Source organism: Lathyrus oleraceus, chromosome 1 (assembly GCF_024323335.1).
Source record: "Lathyrus oleraceus cultivar Zhongwan6 chromosome 1, CAAS_Psat_ZW6_1.0, whole genome shotgun sequence".
NCBI classification, from domain to species: domain Eukaryota; kingdom Viridiplantae; phylum Streptophyta; class Magnoliopsida; order Fabales; family Fabaceae; genus Lathyrus; species Lathyrus oleraceus.
This window is the reverse complement of record NC_066579.1, coordinates 114,588,003-114,607,331: the sequence shown is the minus strand read 5'-3', so window position 1 is coordinate 114,607,331 and position 19,329 is coordinate 114,588,003. Positions and strand designations below refer to the sequence as shown.

General features: G+C 41.3%; 1 protein-coding gene across 1 annotated transcript; it reads right to left on the bottom strand.

The window, feature by feature from the left end:
• Positions 1 to 2,995: 2,995 nt before the first annotated feature.
• LOC127094647 (uncharacterized) lies at positions 2,996 to 14,711 on the bottom strand. Its single transcript, XM_051033457.1, has 5 exons — positions 12,045 to 14,711; positions 11,397 to 11,594; positions 10,472 to 10,687; positions 3,383 to 3,446; positions 2,996 to 3,264 (listed from the first exon to the last, which is right to left on the bottom strand). The coding sequence occupies exons 1-5, from the start codon at positions 14,709 to 14,711 to the stop codon at positions 2,996 to 2,998; spliced, it is 3,414 nt and encodes a 1,137-aa protein (XP_050889414.1).
• Between the last annotated feature and the right edge of the window lie 4,618 nt (positions 14,712 to 19,329).

The window sequence follows — 19,329 nt, the reverse complement described above, 5'->3', positions numbered from 1 at the left end:
ATAGAAACATGTTAGTAGTAAGACTATTTAATTAAATGTGAGAATTGAAGGAAAATAATTATATATGCGAGAATTAAGGGAAAATATGAGACATTAAAAAAAATGTTGGAGAACCCAACACAACATAACTGGGTATCGAACCTAGGGCCAAAGGGGAGTTGAGCTACCTCCATTTCCACCAGGCCGTGACTAACTTACTATTAGACTTGCAGTGGCCCAAATATATAAACAACGTAATAAATAAATAAATAGAAAAAATAATAAACAAATAACAAAAGGCCAGCATGGACCGAGCATTTGGGCCAGAGAAGAAACCAACGGTCTTTGAACCGGGGAGATTCGGGTCACACCAAAACCTACTCCAAATTGGCCCACAATGACGTGGTGGGAACCGAACCAGCCCTAGCCACGTGGCTGTTGGGCGGTGGGGACTAGGTGGCGAACAGTCACAAATAGTGACCAACTATCAACTGCTCATGGGGAAACGGCAAAAAGAACACCAAATATACGTTGGGTATAGCAAACACCGCTAGCACTGTTTCCCAAACCAACCGGACCATAATATTAGCAATTACTCAAAATAAAACCAAAGGGAAAACAAAAGCCAGAGTAACGGTGGTGTTCGTCTCTTTATAAAAAATCCACCTTCCCTCAAAAAACTTCTTTTATTTTTGAAAAGCACAAATGGTGACGAAGGTAACACCGGCAATGGAGTTTAATCTAGCGACATCCAACTATGGTAAACAACACAACAAGCATAAGGGGAAGGTAATAACCTGTGAAACCGCGAATGCGACAACGATTTGGTCGCTCTTCAAACTGCTTCCACTTCCCTTCGTGTTCCAGAATGGTGGCTTCAGGTAATGGCAATTGCGATTGAAACTCTCCGATTTCCTTCTCTCTTTTCTCGTTTTTTTTTTCTTGTGAACCGTCGGCTGCTCCTCTTCTAGGGTTTATGTGAATAGTGGACGCTTTTTATACAGGACCCCTCTCTTTCCTCTACTGCGTTTTCTGCTGTGTAGTGGAGCCTTCGTACGGAGGGAGGATGCTTGGAGATTTTGTCTTCATCCTAGTTTGGTGGTCCCGCCTTCTCTACTCTTCATTTACCGTTTTACTGCTTGGTAAGGAATTAGCCACTACTTACAAGTTTACTCGACACACTTGAACGAAAATGGGATATGTGCTATTTGAAATATTGGAATGGGATTGTATTAGTTCATGACCGTGTTGTTTGATGTTGTGCAGGGTCTTGCGTCATGGTGCAGTTTGGTGAGCTGCCATAAGCGTGACGGTTCGCTTCACAACATGAGCCTGATAATGCATCTCTGTAATGTCGCCCATTCCGTTGGTATCATGTTAGCATTAACCTGGTTTTGACTTTGGCTTGGCAACTGCTGTTTCTTAGCTGCTGCAGAAAGCTTGAACAAACCTTTAGCCTTAGCAAGCTTTCCAGAAGCAACATTCTTCTTTAAATTTTGGAGCAATAGCTTCTTGAAGCTTCCAGGAAACGGTTTCTGATGAGGCCTCAAAAGTCAGCATAGCTGAACCATCATCTGATACATAGCAGAAAACCTTGTCGGTAAGGTAATCAACGGAGAGTATAACAAAACAGTATTTGCAGTGATAAGAGGCGGCTCCTTGAGAGGGTTCTCTGTACCGACGAAAACGTCAATAAGGGCCGACTGTGATGGTTCTCCATCACGATCATATCTTATAGCAAGCCTGTCAAGATAAATCTCACGGTTAATGGGCGACCATTTTGGAAGCTGATCCAAAATCCATGATAATGCGAACCAAATCTCACAGATAGCTGATGTCAACCACAGTGGATATGCTATTTCATGGAATGGCTGGACACTAGGGAGAACCAACATATTAATATGCCTTCTGATAATCCCTTCTACTTCCTTGAACAATTGGTCACCATCCTCCCAACAGTAGACACACTGAAGTGTGTGTAGGAGATTGTAAGTTTTAGAACCTTCCCTTCTGTCTTTGTTTTATTCAAAGAACTTTCTAACAGTAGCTTGCTTTCTTATGTTCCAAACTTGACATGATAGTAACGGTTTCGTAGCGTGGTCTAATTATTACTATTGAACTGACGCGTATTTTATTTTTCTTGTTTGGAGACAAAACCCGCAGGTTTGAGGTATGAAGCATGGATATGTTCAACACCATTATGATAAGGTAAATCATTTGGCTTGATCTCAGCATCCGATACCGAAGCTTTGGGCAAACCATGAACATCCGAAGACAATTTCACAGTATTTTGAGAAGTGCTTGGGTGAACTTGTTGTGCGTTAACAGTTTCCAGATCAGTAGATCCATCCCAAGTACGGGATACATTCGGTTCTGGTTTTTCAAGTTCAGCATTGTCTAGTGGTGGAGGCAAACATTGTGACAAATGGAGTCCGTACTGTTGAATAGCCTGTGTTTGGACACAATATATCTGCACAAGATGGTCTCTATCCGGTAAGCTATCACTAGTTCCGATATGGCTTAATATAGGTATTGTGACTATGAACTCAGAAATATAATCCATGCGAGTAGCAGTTGGATTGGGTCCATACTCTATATGCACAGCATATATTGTGTTTTTCTTGGCATTTGCTAGCAGAACCAAACCAGCGCGAGGCAAAGCTACAACTTGATTGAAAAATGCATCCTCGGGGTTGGTTTCCAGAAGAAAGAACTTCTTGTGCAGTGATTTTAACATTAAAACCTATGTAATATCCCTTCCAGTAGGCCACCGAAGAGGAATTTTGTAATCCGTCGGCGAGAGAAGTAAACAATTTTGCTTAAGCTCGTGGCCACATTTCCAGTCATAAACTTGTGAAGAGTTTTACAAGGTAATGTTGCAAGACGGCATTTTTAAGTCGACAATGGTATGTGAACAATAGTTATATTGTATGCTGCAAACTTGCTTTTTGTGAATTTTGAAATTTAAACTTGTGCTTCTTTATTGGTTTCAGGTGGTACCGTAACTGCAAGTACTTCAACCTGAATTTTGGGTGACGACGGCTGAAGCATTTTGAAGAAACCTTGAAGAAGGCATGCTGATACGACGCCATCGGATGGGAAGATATGTATCTGGGATCTGAAAGCAATTTCCTGTTGAAAGAACTCTCAGAGAGTGCCTACACAAAATTCCAGAGAATTCAAACTGGTGACAGCTGCAGCTTATAACTCCTTCCTGAGCAGACCAATAAACTTTGCGACCTCCTTCAACTTTTGTGTGATGTCTCGCAAGAAACCCGTCTTCCACTGAAAAAGATGCATAATGTGCAGCCAACACAAGTTGTTCTTGAAGCTTTGAAAAGGCGAAAAGAGTGAGGACCGTAGCAGCGTGCGATTCCATGGGAGTTCCTATTTTGAGGCAAACATTTGAACCGTATTCCGTCACTCTCATCATCTCCGTCGCAACCCGACCACTGCCACGGAGTCACCTGTTCCAATTGAACACGACAGTTCGACACCAAAGATTCCATTCTCGATCCTTCAACAGAAACACGGAATAGAGGCCTTCATCAAACAAGTTTTGCGTTTGATTTTTGTGTTGCATAGTGATGTAAGCAAAGAATTAAAAAACAAGAAAACTGGTCGGAAGCTTGGATGATTATCTCAGCAGATTCTAGCAGATTGACATCCGCCTTATCCTCAGTTTCCGGCACTTCTGGGTATGCATTGGAGGATAACTGAGGCTTCTTACTACAGAAATCTGTTGTACAAATCTTCTCAACAACAATGGATTCAGCCGGAGATTGAAAACTAACACTTGAATATTCCGAAATCTCCTTATTTGCCGAAGTCGGAGTCTCTGTTACAACCGCTCATCAATTTCAACAACATCAGAAACAGATGTGTTCATATCCAGAACTGCATGCTTTGTTGTTGTTTTTTTTTTTAAATCTTCCTTTGGCAAATTCTAATGTACTGTTGCAAAATGATCAATAGTATTTGGAATTCTTTTGAAGATATGCTCTACTATAGACCTTGCAGTAGTTTTCACTTTATCTTCATTCTGTACTTGGCTAATAATAACATGCTCCAAAGTAGACACTGAAGGTGTTTTCGAAACACATTTTTTTTATGAATTTGATTAACAACCAAGATAACAACTGCACAATCAATACTCCAAAAACTCCAATACTTGATAAGACAAGCAGTGCTTTGCTTATTGTTCCTTTATGTTTCTGTTGTTGACACGGTGAAATATTCACCGCGAGAGCTTCACTGGTTTCAAAAGTTTTTGGAGACAAATTCACAAGCTGAAGATTTTTGTTGCACGAAAAAATCTTGAAAAGCAATACTAGTGAACTTATTTTAAGAAACATCAAGGTATTTTGTTGAAGGAAGTGACAACAAAGATGGTGGAAATGACCCTGTAAGCAAATTTCCTTCATGCTAAGAACAACCGAACCTTGAAGAGAGCTACGGAAGTAGTTTGAGCTAATGTTGAGTATCTCCAATGAAGAAAAAATTTGCTACGGTTTCAGATAGTGGACCCCATAAGCCAAGAGAAACCAACGAGAGAATTTTCAAGGTTGAAATAGTGGAAAGTGTTGAAAATAGAGTGTGTGAGTTGAAATCATTGTTGTTTCCAACAGGACGCAACTTTGTTAAGTTTTGTTCATAGCGGACTAGTATTAAGCAAGGAGTAGGTTCAACGTTGCAGAAATCTTTGGTTTTGTTATGGAATGTGTGTATGAAAAAAATGATTTTTTTTTATCATGAATGAATGCGTAATGGATATGAAAATGGAGAAATATGATGAATCTCTTTGAATTATGAATGAATGAGACATTTTTAATATGAAATGAAGAATTTAAACCTGAAAGGGTCATAAGGAGAAATGCAAATGACTGATTGATGGAAAAAAAAATTCAGGACCAAAATCAGGGTATGACAGTTGCCCCTATTTAAACATCCTCCACCAGAGGAAAATGAAACAGCATTTTTCATTGGATCGCAGTGGGGGATGGTTAAATACCATGGAGACCCAGATTTTGATCCTGAAAATGAAAATGCTATGATATGATATGCATGGATGCAGGATTCTTTATTTTTTTTTATTTTATCTGTTAGGGACACGGTGAATCCTTAACAGGAAATGCTACTTGGCAGACCAATCTGTGGGGAATACTGATGGTCCACAGGGAGACTGACAAATGGTAAAAACAACTCGCTGGGGATAACAATCCTGTTGGAGAGTCAGACACACACTGGAGAATACTCAAAGTGAAACTCGATGAACGACACTTAGAATACAAGAGATTTCGGCAGTAAATTCACACATGACTTACTAAACCCGAATAAGAAAAATTTCTACAACAGGTTCATACATGACCTGGCAACATTGGAACAAAAGGTTCAGCAACAGGTTCATACATGACCTGACAATACTGGAATAATCAAAGAAAAAGATTCTTCAAAATAGGTTCAGACATGACCTGGTAATACTGGAATAAAATCCCAACAACAACGGGTTCATACATGACCTGACAATGCTGAGGGATACCAAGACGTTCTGACAACAGGTTCAAACACGACCTAACAAACTTACAAAAATTCAAAAAGATTATATCAACAGGTTCATACATGGCCTGATAACAAACTTGAATACCTTGAGAAAATTTCCACGACAAGTTCATACATGACTTGACAACATTGGAAAGATTCTTCAAAAACAGGTTCAGACATGACCTGGGAATATTGGAATAAAAGCTCAACAACAACGGGTTCATACATGACCTGACAATGCTGGAGCAATAAAAGAATTTTCTGACAGCAGGTTCAGACATGACCTAACAAACTCAGAAAAATTCGAAAAGAGGATATCAACAGGTTCATACATGACCTAATGACAAACTTGAACCTTTTGAGAAAACTTCCACAACAAGTTCATGACTTGACAACATTGGAACAAAAGGTTCAGCAACAGGTTCATACATGACCTGACAACACCAGAATAAAGGCTCAACAGCAACGGGTTCATACATGACCTAATAATGCTGGAATAACAAGAAGTTCTGACAGCAGGTTCAGACATGACCTAACAACCATCAGAAAAGATTAAAAAGGGTATATCAACAGGTTCATACATGACCTGATGACAAACTTGAACTTTTTGAGAAAATTTCCATAACAAGTTCATACATGACTTGACAACATTGGAACAAAAAGTTCAGCAACAGGTTCATACATGACCTAGCAATACTGAAATAAAAGTTGAACAGCAGGTTCATACATGACCTGAGAATATTGGAAAACATACAAAGGAACATCATTGGAGTTTTCTAACACGAAGAACCTCCAAGCTTCTGGAAATTCCTCAAGATGATAAGTCATACATGACTTTCACGGAACCATCAGGAAAGATAGGGTAATTAAACTTTCTGTACGTGCCAACAACAATTGGACTTTTGACCGTAAGTAATGGATCACAACCAACTTTTAACGGATAGGTGCCAACAACAATTGGACTTTGACTGTAAGCAAATGGATTACAACCAGCTTTTAACAGATTTCTACCGACAACAATTGGACTTGAAAATGACTGCAAAAACCAGATGATGGTTTAAGGGCACCAAATTCAAATTGGAATTAGAGGTTAAAGGATATAAGATCAACAACAAGACCTGGGTCAATGCAAAATGAGCGCGAAGTATATTTCGGCTATGCATGATTTGGATTTTTCTTATATGCATGATGTATGAAATGATCATGAAATGCAAATGCTGACAATATACAGACTGGGAATTAGGGAAAGATTTATGGAGGTACTGAATCCTCAACACCAATAACTCAACCAAAGGAGTGAGTAAATTCAATAAAGAAGGACCTATCAAGCTGAACAGTTACAACTGGCCCAATAATCCTTCCAGAGAATGATAAATTTGTGCTCTCTAGAGATAGATGTTGATCATCCAAGGGGCGTCTTGCAACTTGAGACTTGCGGGGAAAGACGAAAGATTTCCTTTTAATATTTTCACATGTCAAAGCAAAATTGTGTTTCTTAATATGTTGAAAAAAATTCTTTTTGAGTTCAAAATTCATTATTAACAAATAAATGACATTTTGCATAACAAAGAAAGTCATAGAAAAACAGCCAATGATAGAATTTGATGGGCAAACTTGTATTTATTCAAGAATGGTAGCACGCAAATGGCGTAGCTCCATGGAATGTTACAAATTTGAAAATGGCAATAGGGAAAGGTTTACATTGAATCACAATGACTACTACTATCCCTAATAACAATGACTCCACGAGACCTCACTTCTGAAGGGAGTAACTAGATTGATCTTCCATTTTTAGCTCTTCTGTGTTGATTAGTGACAACCGATGCAGTTTATGCCTTTTGTCCCTAATTTTTGCCTGGATCGCCCTTTCGGGTTTTCAATCCACCGGGACGCTCTTTTTTGCCTAAGTCGCCCTTTCAGGTCTTCAACTTAGCGAGCTACCATTTTTTTTTATCCCTAACTTTTGCCTGGACCGCCCTTTCGGGTTTTCAGTCCACCCGGATTTGTTAGGCATAATATCTTTTGACTCCATCAGAGTTCACAGGGTGAATGAGCTCTTCGCCATCCATAGTTGTGAGAAATAGAGCACCTCCAGAGTATGCTCTCTTTACAACGTATGAGCCTTCATAGTTGGGAGTCCACTTCCCACGTGAATCTTTGTGTACTGGCAAGATCTTCTTGAGCACGAGATCTCCTTCCTTGACCTCTCGAGGAAGAACCTTCTTGTCAAATGCTTTCTTGATTCGTTGCTGGTACAATTGTCCATGGCACAGAGCGGTCATACGCTTCTCATCAATGAGATTAAGTTGATCATAGTTGTTTTGGATCCATTCAGCTTCGTCCAACTTGGCTTCCATCAATATTCTCGTTGAAGGTATCTTTACTTCGACTGGGAGAACTGCGTCCATCCCATACACTAAGGAGAATGGGGTTGCCCCTGTTGAAGTGCGGACTGAGGTCCGGTATCCATGCAAAGCAAAGGGTAGCATCTCGTGCCAATCCTTATAAGTTTTCACCATCTTTTGCAGGATCTTCTTGATATTTTTATTGGCAGCTTCAACAGCATTGTTCATCTTTGGACGGTATGGAGAAGAATTGTGGTGGTCAATCTTGAAACTCTCACATAATTCTGTCATTGTCTTGTTGTTCAAGTTTGAACCGTTGTCGGTGATGATCTTGCTTGGGATTCCATAGCGGCAGATAATCTCCTTCTTGATAAAGCGAGCAACCACATGCCTCGTCACATTGGTGTAGGAAGCAGCCTCTACCCATTTAGTAAAGTAATCAATGGCAACCAGGATGAAGCGATGACCGTTGGAAGCCTTAGGTTCTATAGCACCAATCATGTCGATGCCCCACATTGAGAAAGGCCAAGGTGATGTTAAAACATTCAGTAGTGTTGGCGGTACATGCACTTTATCAGCGTAAATTTGGCATTTATGACATTTTCTTGCATAGCTGAAACAATCGGACTCCATGGTCAACCAGTAATAGCCAGCTCTCAAAATATTTTTGGCCATGGCATGTCCATTGGCATGGTCCCAAAGGATCCTTCATGAATTTCCTTGATTAACATGTCCGCTTCGTGTCTATCCACGCATCTGAGCAGAACCATGTCATGGTTTCTCTTGTAAAGCACATCATTGCTCAAAAAGAATTTGGACGATAACCTCCTCAGAGTTTTCTTATCCAACAATGTAGCATCTTCTGGATACTCTTGACTTAAAAGATATCGCTTGATGTCATGAAACCATGGTTTACCATCAGTTTCTTCTTCAATCAATTGACAGTAGGTAGGCTCATCTCTTCGTTCGATTCGAATAAGTGGAGCTTCATTATGGAATCTGACTTGGTACATTGATGCTAATGTTGCCAAAGCGTCAGCCACTTGATTTTCTACCCTTGGGATGTGATGGAAAGTGATATCGTCAAAGTATTCTATCATCTTCACAACATGAGCACGATACGGGATCAGCTTCGCATCACGGGTTTCCCATTCACCTTTGACTTGATAGATCACTAAGGCTGAATCTCCATACACCTCAAGGATCTTGATTCGGAGATCAATTGCGGCTTCAAGACCAAGGATACAAGCTTCATATTCTGTGACATTATTCGTACAATCAAAGCACAACCTTGCTGTGAAAGGGGTAAAGCCACCATTTGGATTCATCAAAACAGCTCCCACACCATGACCACTGTAATTGGAGGAACCATCGAACGCGAGCTTCCATCGAGATCCTGGTTCTGGTCCTTCCTCTAGGCCTGGGGTCTCACAATCTTTTATCACCATTATATCCTCATCGGGGAAATCAAACTTCAATGGTTGATAGTCTTCAACTGGTTGGTGAGCAAGATACTCTGCTAACACACTTCCCTTGATTGCCTTCTGGGTTACGTACTGGATGTCGTATTCTGATAAAAGCATCTGCCAACGGGCAAGTCTTCCAGTCAAGGCAGGTTTCTCAAAGATATACTTTATTGGATCCATTTTTGAGATCAACAAAGTAGTATGGCAAATCATGTACTGCCTCAAACGACGAGCGACCCATGCTAGCGCGCAACAGGTTTTCTCCAAAAGCGAATATCGACTTTCACAATCGATAAACTTTTTACTCAGATAGTAAATAGCATGTTCTTTCCGACCAGTTTCGTCATGTTGCCCCAACACGCATCCCATTGATCCTTTAAGCACAGTCATATACATGATTAATGGCTTTCCTGGGACCGGTGGAATCAGAATAGGAGGCTCTTGTAAGTATTGACGAATCTTCTCAAAAGCATTTTGACAATCAGAATTCCATTCAACAGCTTGATCTTTTCGAAGCAATTTGAAGATAGGCTCACACGTGGCCGTCATATGTGAGATAAACCTTGAGATGTAATTCAAACGTCCAAGGAAACCTCTAACCTCTCGCTCAGTACGTGGAGCAGGCATTTCTTGTATAGTTCGGACCTTGTCAGGGTCCACTTCAATTCCTCGTTGACTAACGATGAAACCAAGCAACTTCCCTGAACGGACACCAAATGTGCATTTTGCAGGGTTTAATCGTAATCTAAACTTTCTGAGGCGTTCAAACAGCTTCTTTAGATGGCTCATATGATCTTCTTCATTCTGAGATTTAGCGATCATGTCGTCCACATAGACCTCTATCTCCTTGTGCATCATATCATGGAAAAGAGTGACCATAGCTCTTTGGTAAGTTGCCCCAGCATTTTTGAGACCGAAAGGCATTACCTTGTAGCAAAAAGTGCCCCAAGGGGTGATAAAAGTGGTCTTCTCCATGTCATCTGGAGCCATCTTGATTTGATTGTATCCCGAAAAACCATCCATAAAGGAGAATACAACAAAACTTGCAGTGTTGTCTACCAGAGTATCAATGTGTGGTAGAGGGAAATTGTCCTTTGGACTAGCTCTGTTCAGATCCCCATAGTCAACACACATCCTCACCTTGCCATCCTTTTTAGGCACAGGTACAATGTTAGCTAACCATTGTGGGTACTTCGCCACTGCGAGAAAACCAGCGTCAAATTGTCGTTTGACTTCTTCGCGAATCTTCAGAGCCATATCTGGTCTTGTTCTTCGGAGTTTCTGTGTTACTGGCGGGCAGTCCGGCTGAAGCGGAAGCTTGTGCTCAATGATGTCGGTGTCTAGACCTGGCATATCCTGGTATGACCATGCAAATACATCCACATATTCTTGTAGCAGCTTAACCAAACTCTCTTTGATGCTTGCTTCAAGCGTGGTACCGATTTTGACTTCTTTCTTCTCTTCCTCTGTGCCAAGGTTGATTGTTTCCACCGGCTCTTCATGTGGCTGAAGGGCTTTGGACTCGTGCTCGAGCAGCCTTGCCAATTCGTCGGGGATGTAACAATCTTCTTCACCCTCTTCTTCCGCTTGGTAGATATGGGAGTCAAAGTTATGAGAGGTAGTAAAGTCATTGGATTCAACGGGGTTATCATTTATTCTGCACGTTTGAATGATTGATTTCTTTTAGAAAAAGTAAAAATAAAAGATGTATAAATGAAAAGTTTTTTTTTGTTTTTGAAAAGATTGCCATTTTCTTATGAGAAAGCAAAATAAATGAATTTTAAGAATTTAACAAAATACCTTTCATTCATTGATAATGATTATTTGAAAATGAAAATGGGCCCTACAACATGATCCATTAGTCTTGGGCAGAGCTAAGGATTTGAAAGGAAAAACACAACAATTATTACTTTGACAAAGGAAAAATTTCGGGGATCTCAACCGCCTTCCAGTTGTTCAAAGTTGTCTCACACCGGTAAACCAAACATGGCTCATCTTCATTTGTGGTGCTATCTTCAATTGCATTGACTTGATCTCCATGGATGAATCCTGTGCTAAGGAATACTTCCTGGATGCTTCGGGTGTTGTCCTTTGTAGGGACTCGGGCTCCTTTCACAGCGGAAGGCACATATCCCAAACCAAAGCGATCATGCTTCTCACGAATATCAATAAGTTGACCCCAACCTTCAGGGTTTCCTCCTTCGTTGCTAGACTTTGCGCTTTTCAGAGAAGCGAAAGATGAACAAGCTTTCCCAACAGGGTCCTTCATTTCCACAAAAGTGGCATTGGCTATTTCAAGAGCTTGGAAAGAAGTTTCCAAAGCGTCCTCATCAGCCTCAATGTATCTGAAGGATGAAAGGTGACTGACCACAAAGTCCTCTTCTCCAGAAATGATGATTAATTGATTGTCCACTACAAACTTCATTTTCTGATGTAAGATGGAGGTAACTGCCCCTGCAGCATAAATCCAGGGACGCCCCAATAAGCAGCTATATGCTGGATTAATATCCATGACTTGGAAATTAATCGGGAATATATGAGGGCCAATCAATATGGGCAATTCAACCTCTCCAATCACTGTTCTCCTGGAACCATCAAAAGCTTTCACTACCAAGGCACTAGGCTTCATAGCTGGTCCTTGATAAGATAATTTGGCGAGTGTTCTCTTTGGCATAACATTCAAAGAAGATCCAGTATCAACCAACACTCTTGCCAAAGCATCATCTTTGCATTTCACCGAGATATGGAGAGCACGGTTGTGATTTTGTCCATCCTCGGGTAATTCCTCTCCACTGAAGCTCAAAGTATTACAAGCTGTGATGTTTGCAACTACTCCATCAAATTGGTCAACTGTTATGCTTTGCGTTACATGATCTTGAGCAAGCACCTTCAACAAAGCCTCCCTATGGGCTTGGGAGTTCAGTAGCAAAGACAGAATAGAGATCTTAGATGGTGTTTGATGCAACTGGTCCACAACCTTGTAGTCACTTTTCTTGATCAACTTCAAGAATTCAACAGCATCTTCGGATTGAACCACTTCGGGTTCTTTAGTGGGAGTTACAACTGTTGATTCCTTGTCCGGCCCTTGAGGAGTCACATTGAATTCGGGCGTATAGGTTCGACCACTACGGGTCATTCTGCTCATTCCTGCAATATTGGTGACGTCTTCACTTACAGCTTCTGTCACTTCAGCGTCTGCACTTCCTTCAACAACCTTATCCATAACAGTAATCTCATATTTCCAAGGCACGACCTTGGTGCTCTCATACGGAAAAGGTGCGGGCATACATATTTCAACAGGCGACGGATGACTATTCTCAGACGCCACCCTTCTACTATAGTAAGGGATTTCCACTGGTTCGGGTAAATTGAAACAAGGTTCAATTACCAACCCGTCTTCGTTCTTCACAGCACTGGATATTTGAAGCACTCCTTTATCCATCAGATCTTGAATGTTGTCTCGTACCACCTGACATCCCTTTGGGTATGTGGCACACTCTTCACAGTTGTCATGATTTACATTAATCAGGCCAGCTTCCACCAATCGGGCATGGAATGCTGCCAAAGGAGTCTTTACATCATCCACCTTCTCAACCATAACAACAGTAGATGCATCTTCAATGGCGTTCACCGTAGGATCTCCATGGGGAGGAAGAGGATTGTTCTTCACATTCGGTCCCATGTCCTTAAAAGACAAGATCTTGCTCTCAATCAATTCACGGACCCTATGCTTCAGAGCGTAGCAACTCTCTAGGTCATGCCCGGGGGCACCTTCATGGAAAGGACAGTGTGCATTAGGATTGTACCATGGAGGAAGACGATCAGGTGGAGGTCCCATAGGTCTAGGAACCACCAAACCCTTTTGCAACAAGGAGGGATAAAGCTCAGTGTACGACATTGGGATTGGATTGAAGGTCGCCCTCTCCCCTTGCCTCATATTCTGGTTTTGAGCATTTTGCCTCGGCGCTTGAGCTCTCGGCTGTTGATAAACAGGAGTTGCTGGTGCTTGTTGATAAGCTGGAGGAGCCGCAGCACGTTGTTGAACTGGAGCTGGTCGATAGACTGGAGGCGCTTGATAAGCCTGAGCAGGCTGTTGATTGAACGCAGGCGTCACAGCATATACGTATGGTTGCGGAGCATACTGGACGGGATACATGGGTTGTTGATAGGGAATTGGTTGTTGGACATATTGCTGAGGTGGATATTGTTGTGGTCTCCTTCTTGGAGGAGCTCTTCCTTGGCCAGCAGTCACAACATTTGTTTCCCCTTCCTTCTTTCTAGGAAACCCTCCAGAGAACTTCTTTGGATTAGCATTTGAAGTTCCAGCTACAGCCGCCAGTTTTCCATTCCTTACACCATATTCAACACGAGCTCCTATAGCAACAAGCTCGGAGAATCCCAAAGAAGCACTTCCAACCATCTTCTCGTAGAATTGAGGTTGGACAGTGTCAATAAATAGTTCAGCCAATTCCTTCTCAGCCAGAGGTGGTTCGACCTGAGAAGCCAGTTCCCTCCATCTTTGAGCGTATTCTTTGAAGGACTCCTTGTCATGTTGGAACATGCTCTGCAGCTGTCTTCTGTCAGGCGCCATATCCATATTATATTTGTAATGTTTTATGAACGCGTCTGACAGGTCCTGGAAACACATGATCCTATTCTGATCCAGACTTATATACCATTTGGAAGGAGCCCCACTTAAGATGTCCTGAAAACAGTGGATCATCAGCTTGTCGTCCTCCACATGTGCAGCCATTTTTCGATAATACATGATGAGATGGCTCTTTGGACAAGTATGCCCCTTGTATTTGTCGAAATCCGGAGTTTTGAATTTTGCTGGAATCACCAACCCGGATACAAGGCACATTTCTTTGGCAGCAGATCCAAAGACGTGGTCTCCTTCTAGATCTCGGAATTTCTTCTCAAGGAGCTGCATGTTCTCCTTTACTTCTATGAAATCCTCAAACCTTACTTCGTCACCAGCAACGGTTGAGTCGACAGTCTGATACATGTGGTTTTGATCTTCATAATGAGGAGCATGCCTAGCATAGGCGGCTGGTGGAACCACAGTATGGATGACTGGACGTGCATCGGTGTAAACTGGTAATGGCACAGCTTGTTGGACAGATTGCCCCATTTCGTGCACCACCTCCGCTCGGGGGACGAAGTCATAAGGTAGCCCATATGGAGGAAGGGTTGAGGGTAACGTCCTCTGAGGTGGGACTTCTACTGCTGGGCCCGTGGTCTCTGAAATCACGGTCGCTTGTGGAATCTCAAACCTGAAGGTTAAAGCTTGCAGCATCTCTCGCATCTGGGACATGCCTCCTTTGATTTCGTCTAGTTCAGCTCTAACTCGGGCGCTCTCTTGTTCTTGTTCAGCCATTCTCTGTCTTGCTCTGGCGCGAGTATTATACTGGTGTTGAAAATTCAGCGTGAAACTGGTGGAAGAAAAGGCGGAGTGAGACTCTTTTTTTTTTTTTTGAAAATGTATGAATGCATGTATGGATGCATTTGTTTGCAAAACTCTTAGTTATCTTTATTATTTATTCAAGCAATGTTAGAATATAAGAACAACATGTAATAATTGAGACCCAAAATGACAACTTCCATTAATTAAAATAAGATTCGAATACAAAGGGATTTAACTTCAAGTACACATGATTCGAATACAAAAAGATTTAAACACCAACAATTCAAATTTAAGTACAAGTAAACTTAAGTTCTGTCTCAGCTCTTATGATCGTAGTCAGATCGGTGGTGAGCTCATTCATCATTTTCTTGATAAACTTGACGAAGTTGAAAACTTGAGGAGGCGTATTTTCTGGACACATACACCAATCCGCTTCCTGGAGTTTTTCTGGGAGTTCCAACATGTTGAGGTTAACAAACCTAGCCAAGTTGTGGAACTTGCCATTCCATTCAACATAGAGCTCTTGGAGTTTCTGGATGACCTTTTGATCTTCATCTAGGGTTGCTATAGCCTCTCTATACAACCTCTTCCAGTACACACAATCATTTTTTAGGAGTAAGTAGGCTGCATCACCTTCTTGGCTCTCCAAAACTGCAAACCTCCTAATAGCTTCTTCCAACTGGTACCTGAGATGGTGACAGTTTCTTTCAGCTTCTTCCTTTTGGAGTATCTCGCGAGACAACTTTTCCTCGCATTTCTTCAGAGCGTCCCTCAAGTCACGGATTTGTGCCTCAAAGTCGAGCTTAATTTCTTTTTTGTCCATAAGAGATTTATCCAACAGTCTCCCTAACTCACAGATCCTATACTCAGCTTTCTTGAGCTCTTCCTTCCTGGTTCGGATCACGGATGTGGAACCTAATAGGATATGATCAAGATCATCTTTCTGGTCTTCCAATAGTCGGGCTCTCTTGTTGCTATCCTCAAGTTCTTGGGCTTTTCCCTTACGTTCCTCTTTCAAATTCTGATTTTCCAAGATAACTCGGTTCATCTGAATTCGTAATTCAGTATTCTCCACTTCGAGCTCCTTAACCTTAGTAGCGAGTTTCTCCATGTCCTCAGGGAGTATGGGCTCGGGCTCAGGAGTTTTAGGAAAAGCTGGAGCCTTTAAGATAAATGGCAACTGGATTTTCTCAACTCTTTCTTTCACCCATTGCGTGTAAGGTTCTTTGGCAAGAATGTTTCTTTTTCCAAACTCTTTACCCTTTCTTACAACCTTTAACCAAGCCTTTCGTACTGCTCTTACATCAGGATTGCTTGCTTGGATGTCAGAGAGCACAAATGGCTGTAAATCCTTTGCGTCAGGAGGACCATCCATGGAGTAACCGTGTTGTAATCGAGATAACATAGGGTTATAGTTGATGCAACCCTTGGTACCCAACAACGGTACATTAGGAAATTCGCCACAGCTGACTATAATGTCTGGGGTTTCCCACTCTCGGATATACCATCTGATGGAACTTGCGGTGAGAGAAGCTAATTTTTGAGGAGACTTAAGTTCTTTTTCCACAAAAGGACCTTCTTCGGGCATGTGTTGCATGAACCAAGTGTAAAGCAACGGAGCACAACACAACAACATTCCACCCCTCTTTTCATGTCGAACGTGAAGGGCATAGTAAATGTCAGCTAAGAGAAATGGTACTGGATTGCCAGAGAGAAAGACTTCTATGGACACTTGATCCACAAATTTTTCAACATTTGGGAAGAGCACAATCCCATGGATCAATAAAGCCACCACAGCATAGAATGCATTCCAATTTCCACTTTTCCTGAACCTTAGAGCTAAATCCTCCAAAAACATCGCGGCAAAACCTTTGCAACCCCCTTTTTCAGCCCAATTGTCTCGAACAGTCGGGACATTGATACTTAGGGCCGAAGTTATCTTCTTTGGGCCCATATCTTCTTCGAGCTTTGGAAATGGATTAAAATCTTTCAATTTGAGACCCATAATTCTCTCCACTTCTTCCAAAGTAGGAGCTAGCTGGAAATCAGCGAATGTGAAACAACGCAGAGGTGGATCATAATATTGTGCCAGAGAGCCGATAATTCCATAGTCAACTTTCTTATTTAGCAGGCTCAAAATTGTAGATTTAGTGTGGCTGTCCTCCTTCAATTGTAGAATGTCAGCCCATTAACCAGACAGAGTTTAACCTTTCTCATTCCCCACTGATTTATTTCCTCGTGGATGATTATTATTTCAGTTTCCTCCCCAGCTAATTATCTGGATGGAACCACTCCCCTTGAGTTATATCCTCATTGGGTTGAGTCTTTGTTTGACTGTTTCTTTCTAGTTATTACCTAGATAGATATTTTGGTCCCCTGAGAGTTTATTACCCAGTAACTAGAAATATCCTTCTTGATTATTGAGTACCTTACTTTTGCCCAATACCCGGTAAAATGTAATCTACTTCCTTTGTTTTCCCCAGCGGATTTGTTACCATGTTTCCCAGGTGGTTTATCCTTGACATGTTCATCCTAACCGGTGACAGATATTCTTCCTTTTTGGTTTTCTACCCAGTAAAAAGGTAGTTGTAATCCCTATTTCATTCCCCAGAGAGTCTATCCTTGATATGTTCACTTTAACCAGTGACAGATTTTATCTCCCTTGTTGGCATTCTACCTAGTAGCCGGTAGTTGTAATTCCAATTTGTTGATTCTAAGTGTTGGCAGCAATTTTGGTAAACCAAAGAGTGTTCACAAGATGTCATGTGTGATGTCTTAACATAAGATATCCTATGTACCTGTTGGAGTTAAAGAACATGTGCAAGCAAGATTATTTCAGAATGCCATGACAAGGCTTCTGATATTGGTTGTACCTGCTGGAGCTTAACTGGAAAACATGTTCATGCAGGATTGTTTCAGATGACATACACAATGTCATGGTATCTGATATGGTTGTACCTGCTATAAAAGGAAATTGGATTATGCAGGATTTTTCCAGATGTCAGACCCGATGTCATGACATCCTGTACACAGAACATTCAGTATGAATGTCTGGTGTTTTGTGATTGCACAATTAATGGCAATCATTGGTTGATTGAAGATATGGCTAGCTGGCACATTCTATCAGGGATTTCAACCAGATTTACTTATTTTCCAGGGAGATCTATACAGTTGTTATAAAAAGATTTGATTGGAAAATAGATTTAGGGTTTTCAAGATGTCCAATGTTTCTATAAAAGGGGACTCAGAAAACCTGTTTGTACACACAACCAAGACTGAGCGAAATTTAGAGAGAGAGAGCTAGGGTTTGTGTCTGTAGGTCATTCAAGTCATCCATTGATGATTGAATTTGACTGATTTGTCTTCTTGATCAAAGCTTTGAAGCAAGATCAAGAGTGTGTCTTCTTGATTGAAACTGTGAAGTAAAATCAAGAGTTTGTAATTGAAAAGTATTTTCTTTTCACAAGGGATTGTTGTTTAAAATCACGGGTGTGTGATTGTAAGGGAAGTAAGTGGGTTCTCATATCTAAGAGTGCTTAGGCAGAAATTGCACGGGTAAAGATTAGGTGAGAAAGACTGTAACTTGGTGAAGTGTACGGATAGTCTTTGAACTAATTCTATTATAGTGAATTTCCTTCCTGGCTTGGTAGCCCCTAGAGGTAGGTGAGTTGCACCGAACTGGGTTAACAATTGCTTGTGTTATTTGATTTACCATTCTGTTTCTGTTTATCCATTGTTTATAACCAGATATCAGTGTCGTGACATTACCTTCGACATCTTATATCTGATACCAAAATTTCAATTGGTATCAGAGCAGGCATCCTGCTCTGGTTCTGGGTGAGATCTAGGGGCAATACTTTCTGGTACAATGGAGAGAGATGGAGGATCTGTTCATAGGCCACCAATTTTGGATGGTTCTAACTATGACTATTGGAAACCTAGAATGGTAGCGTTTCTGAAATCCCTTGATAACAAGGCTTGGAAAGCTGTGCTAACATGTTGGGTGCATCCTGTCATTACTAAAGAAGGAGAAGCCACCACTGAGAAGAAGCCCGAAGAACAATGGTCCAAGGAGGAGGATGATCTTGCTCTTGGAAACTCTAAAGCCTTGAATGCAATATTCAATGGGGTAGACAAGAATATTTTCAGGCTGGTAAATAACTGTGAAGTGGCCAGAGACGCTTGGGACATTCTCAAGGTCACTCATGAAGGCACCTCTAGGGTAAAGATGTCTAGACTTCAACTGCTTACCTCCAAGTTTGAAAACTTAAGGATGAAATAAGATGAAAACATTCATGAATTTCATATGAGTATCCTTGAGATAGCTAATGCTTCAGGAGCCCTGGGAGAGAAGATGACAGATGAAAAGTTGGTGAGAAAAATACTTAGGTCACTCCCTAAGAGATTTGCAATGAAGGTGACTGCCATAGAAGAGTCTCAAGACATCTCCAACATGAGGGTAGATGAGTTAATTGGCTCCCTCCAAACCTTTGAGATGGGATTGATTGAGGGAACTGAAAAGAAAACCAAGAGCATTGCCTTTGTATCCAACACAGAAGAGGAAAACAATCAAGATTTGGATAAAGAGTGG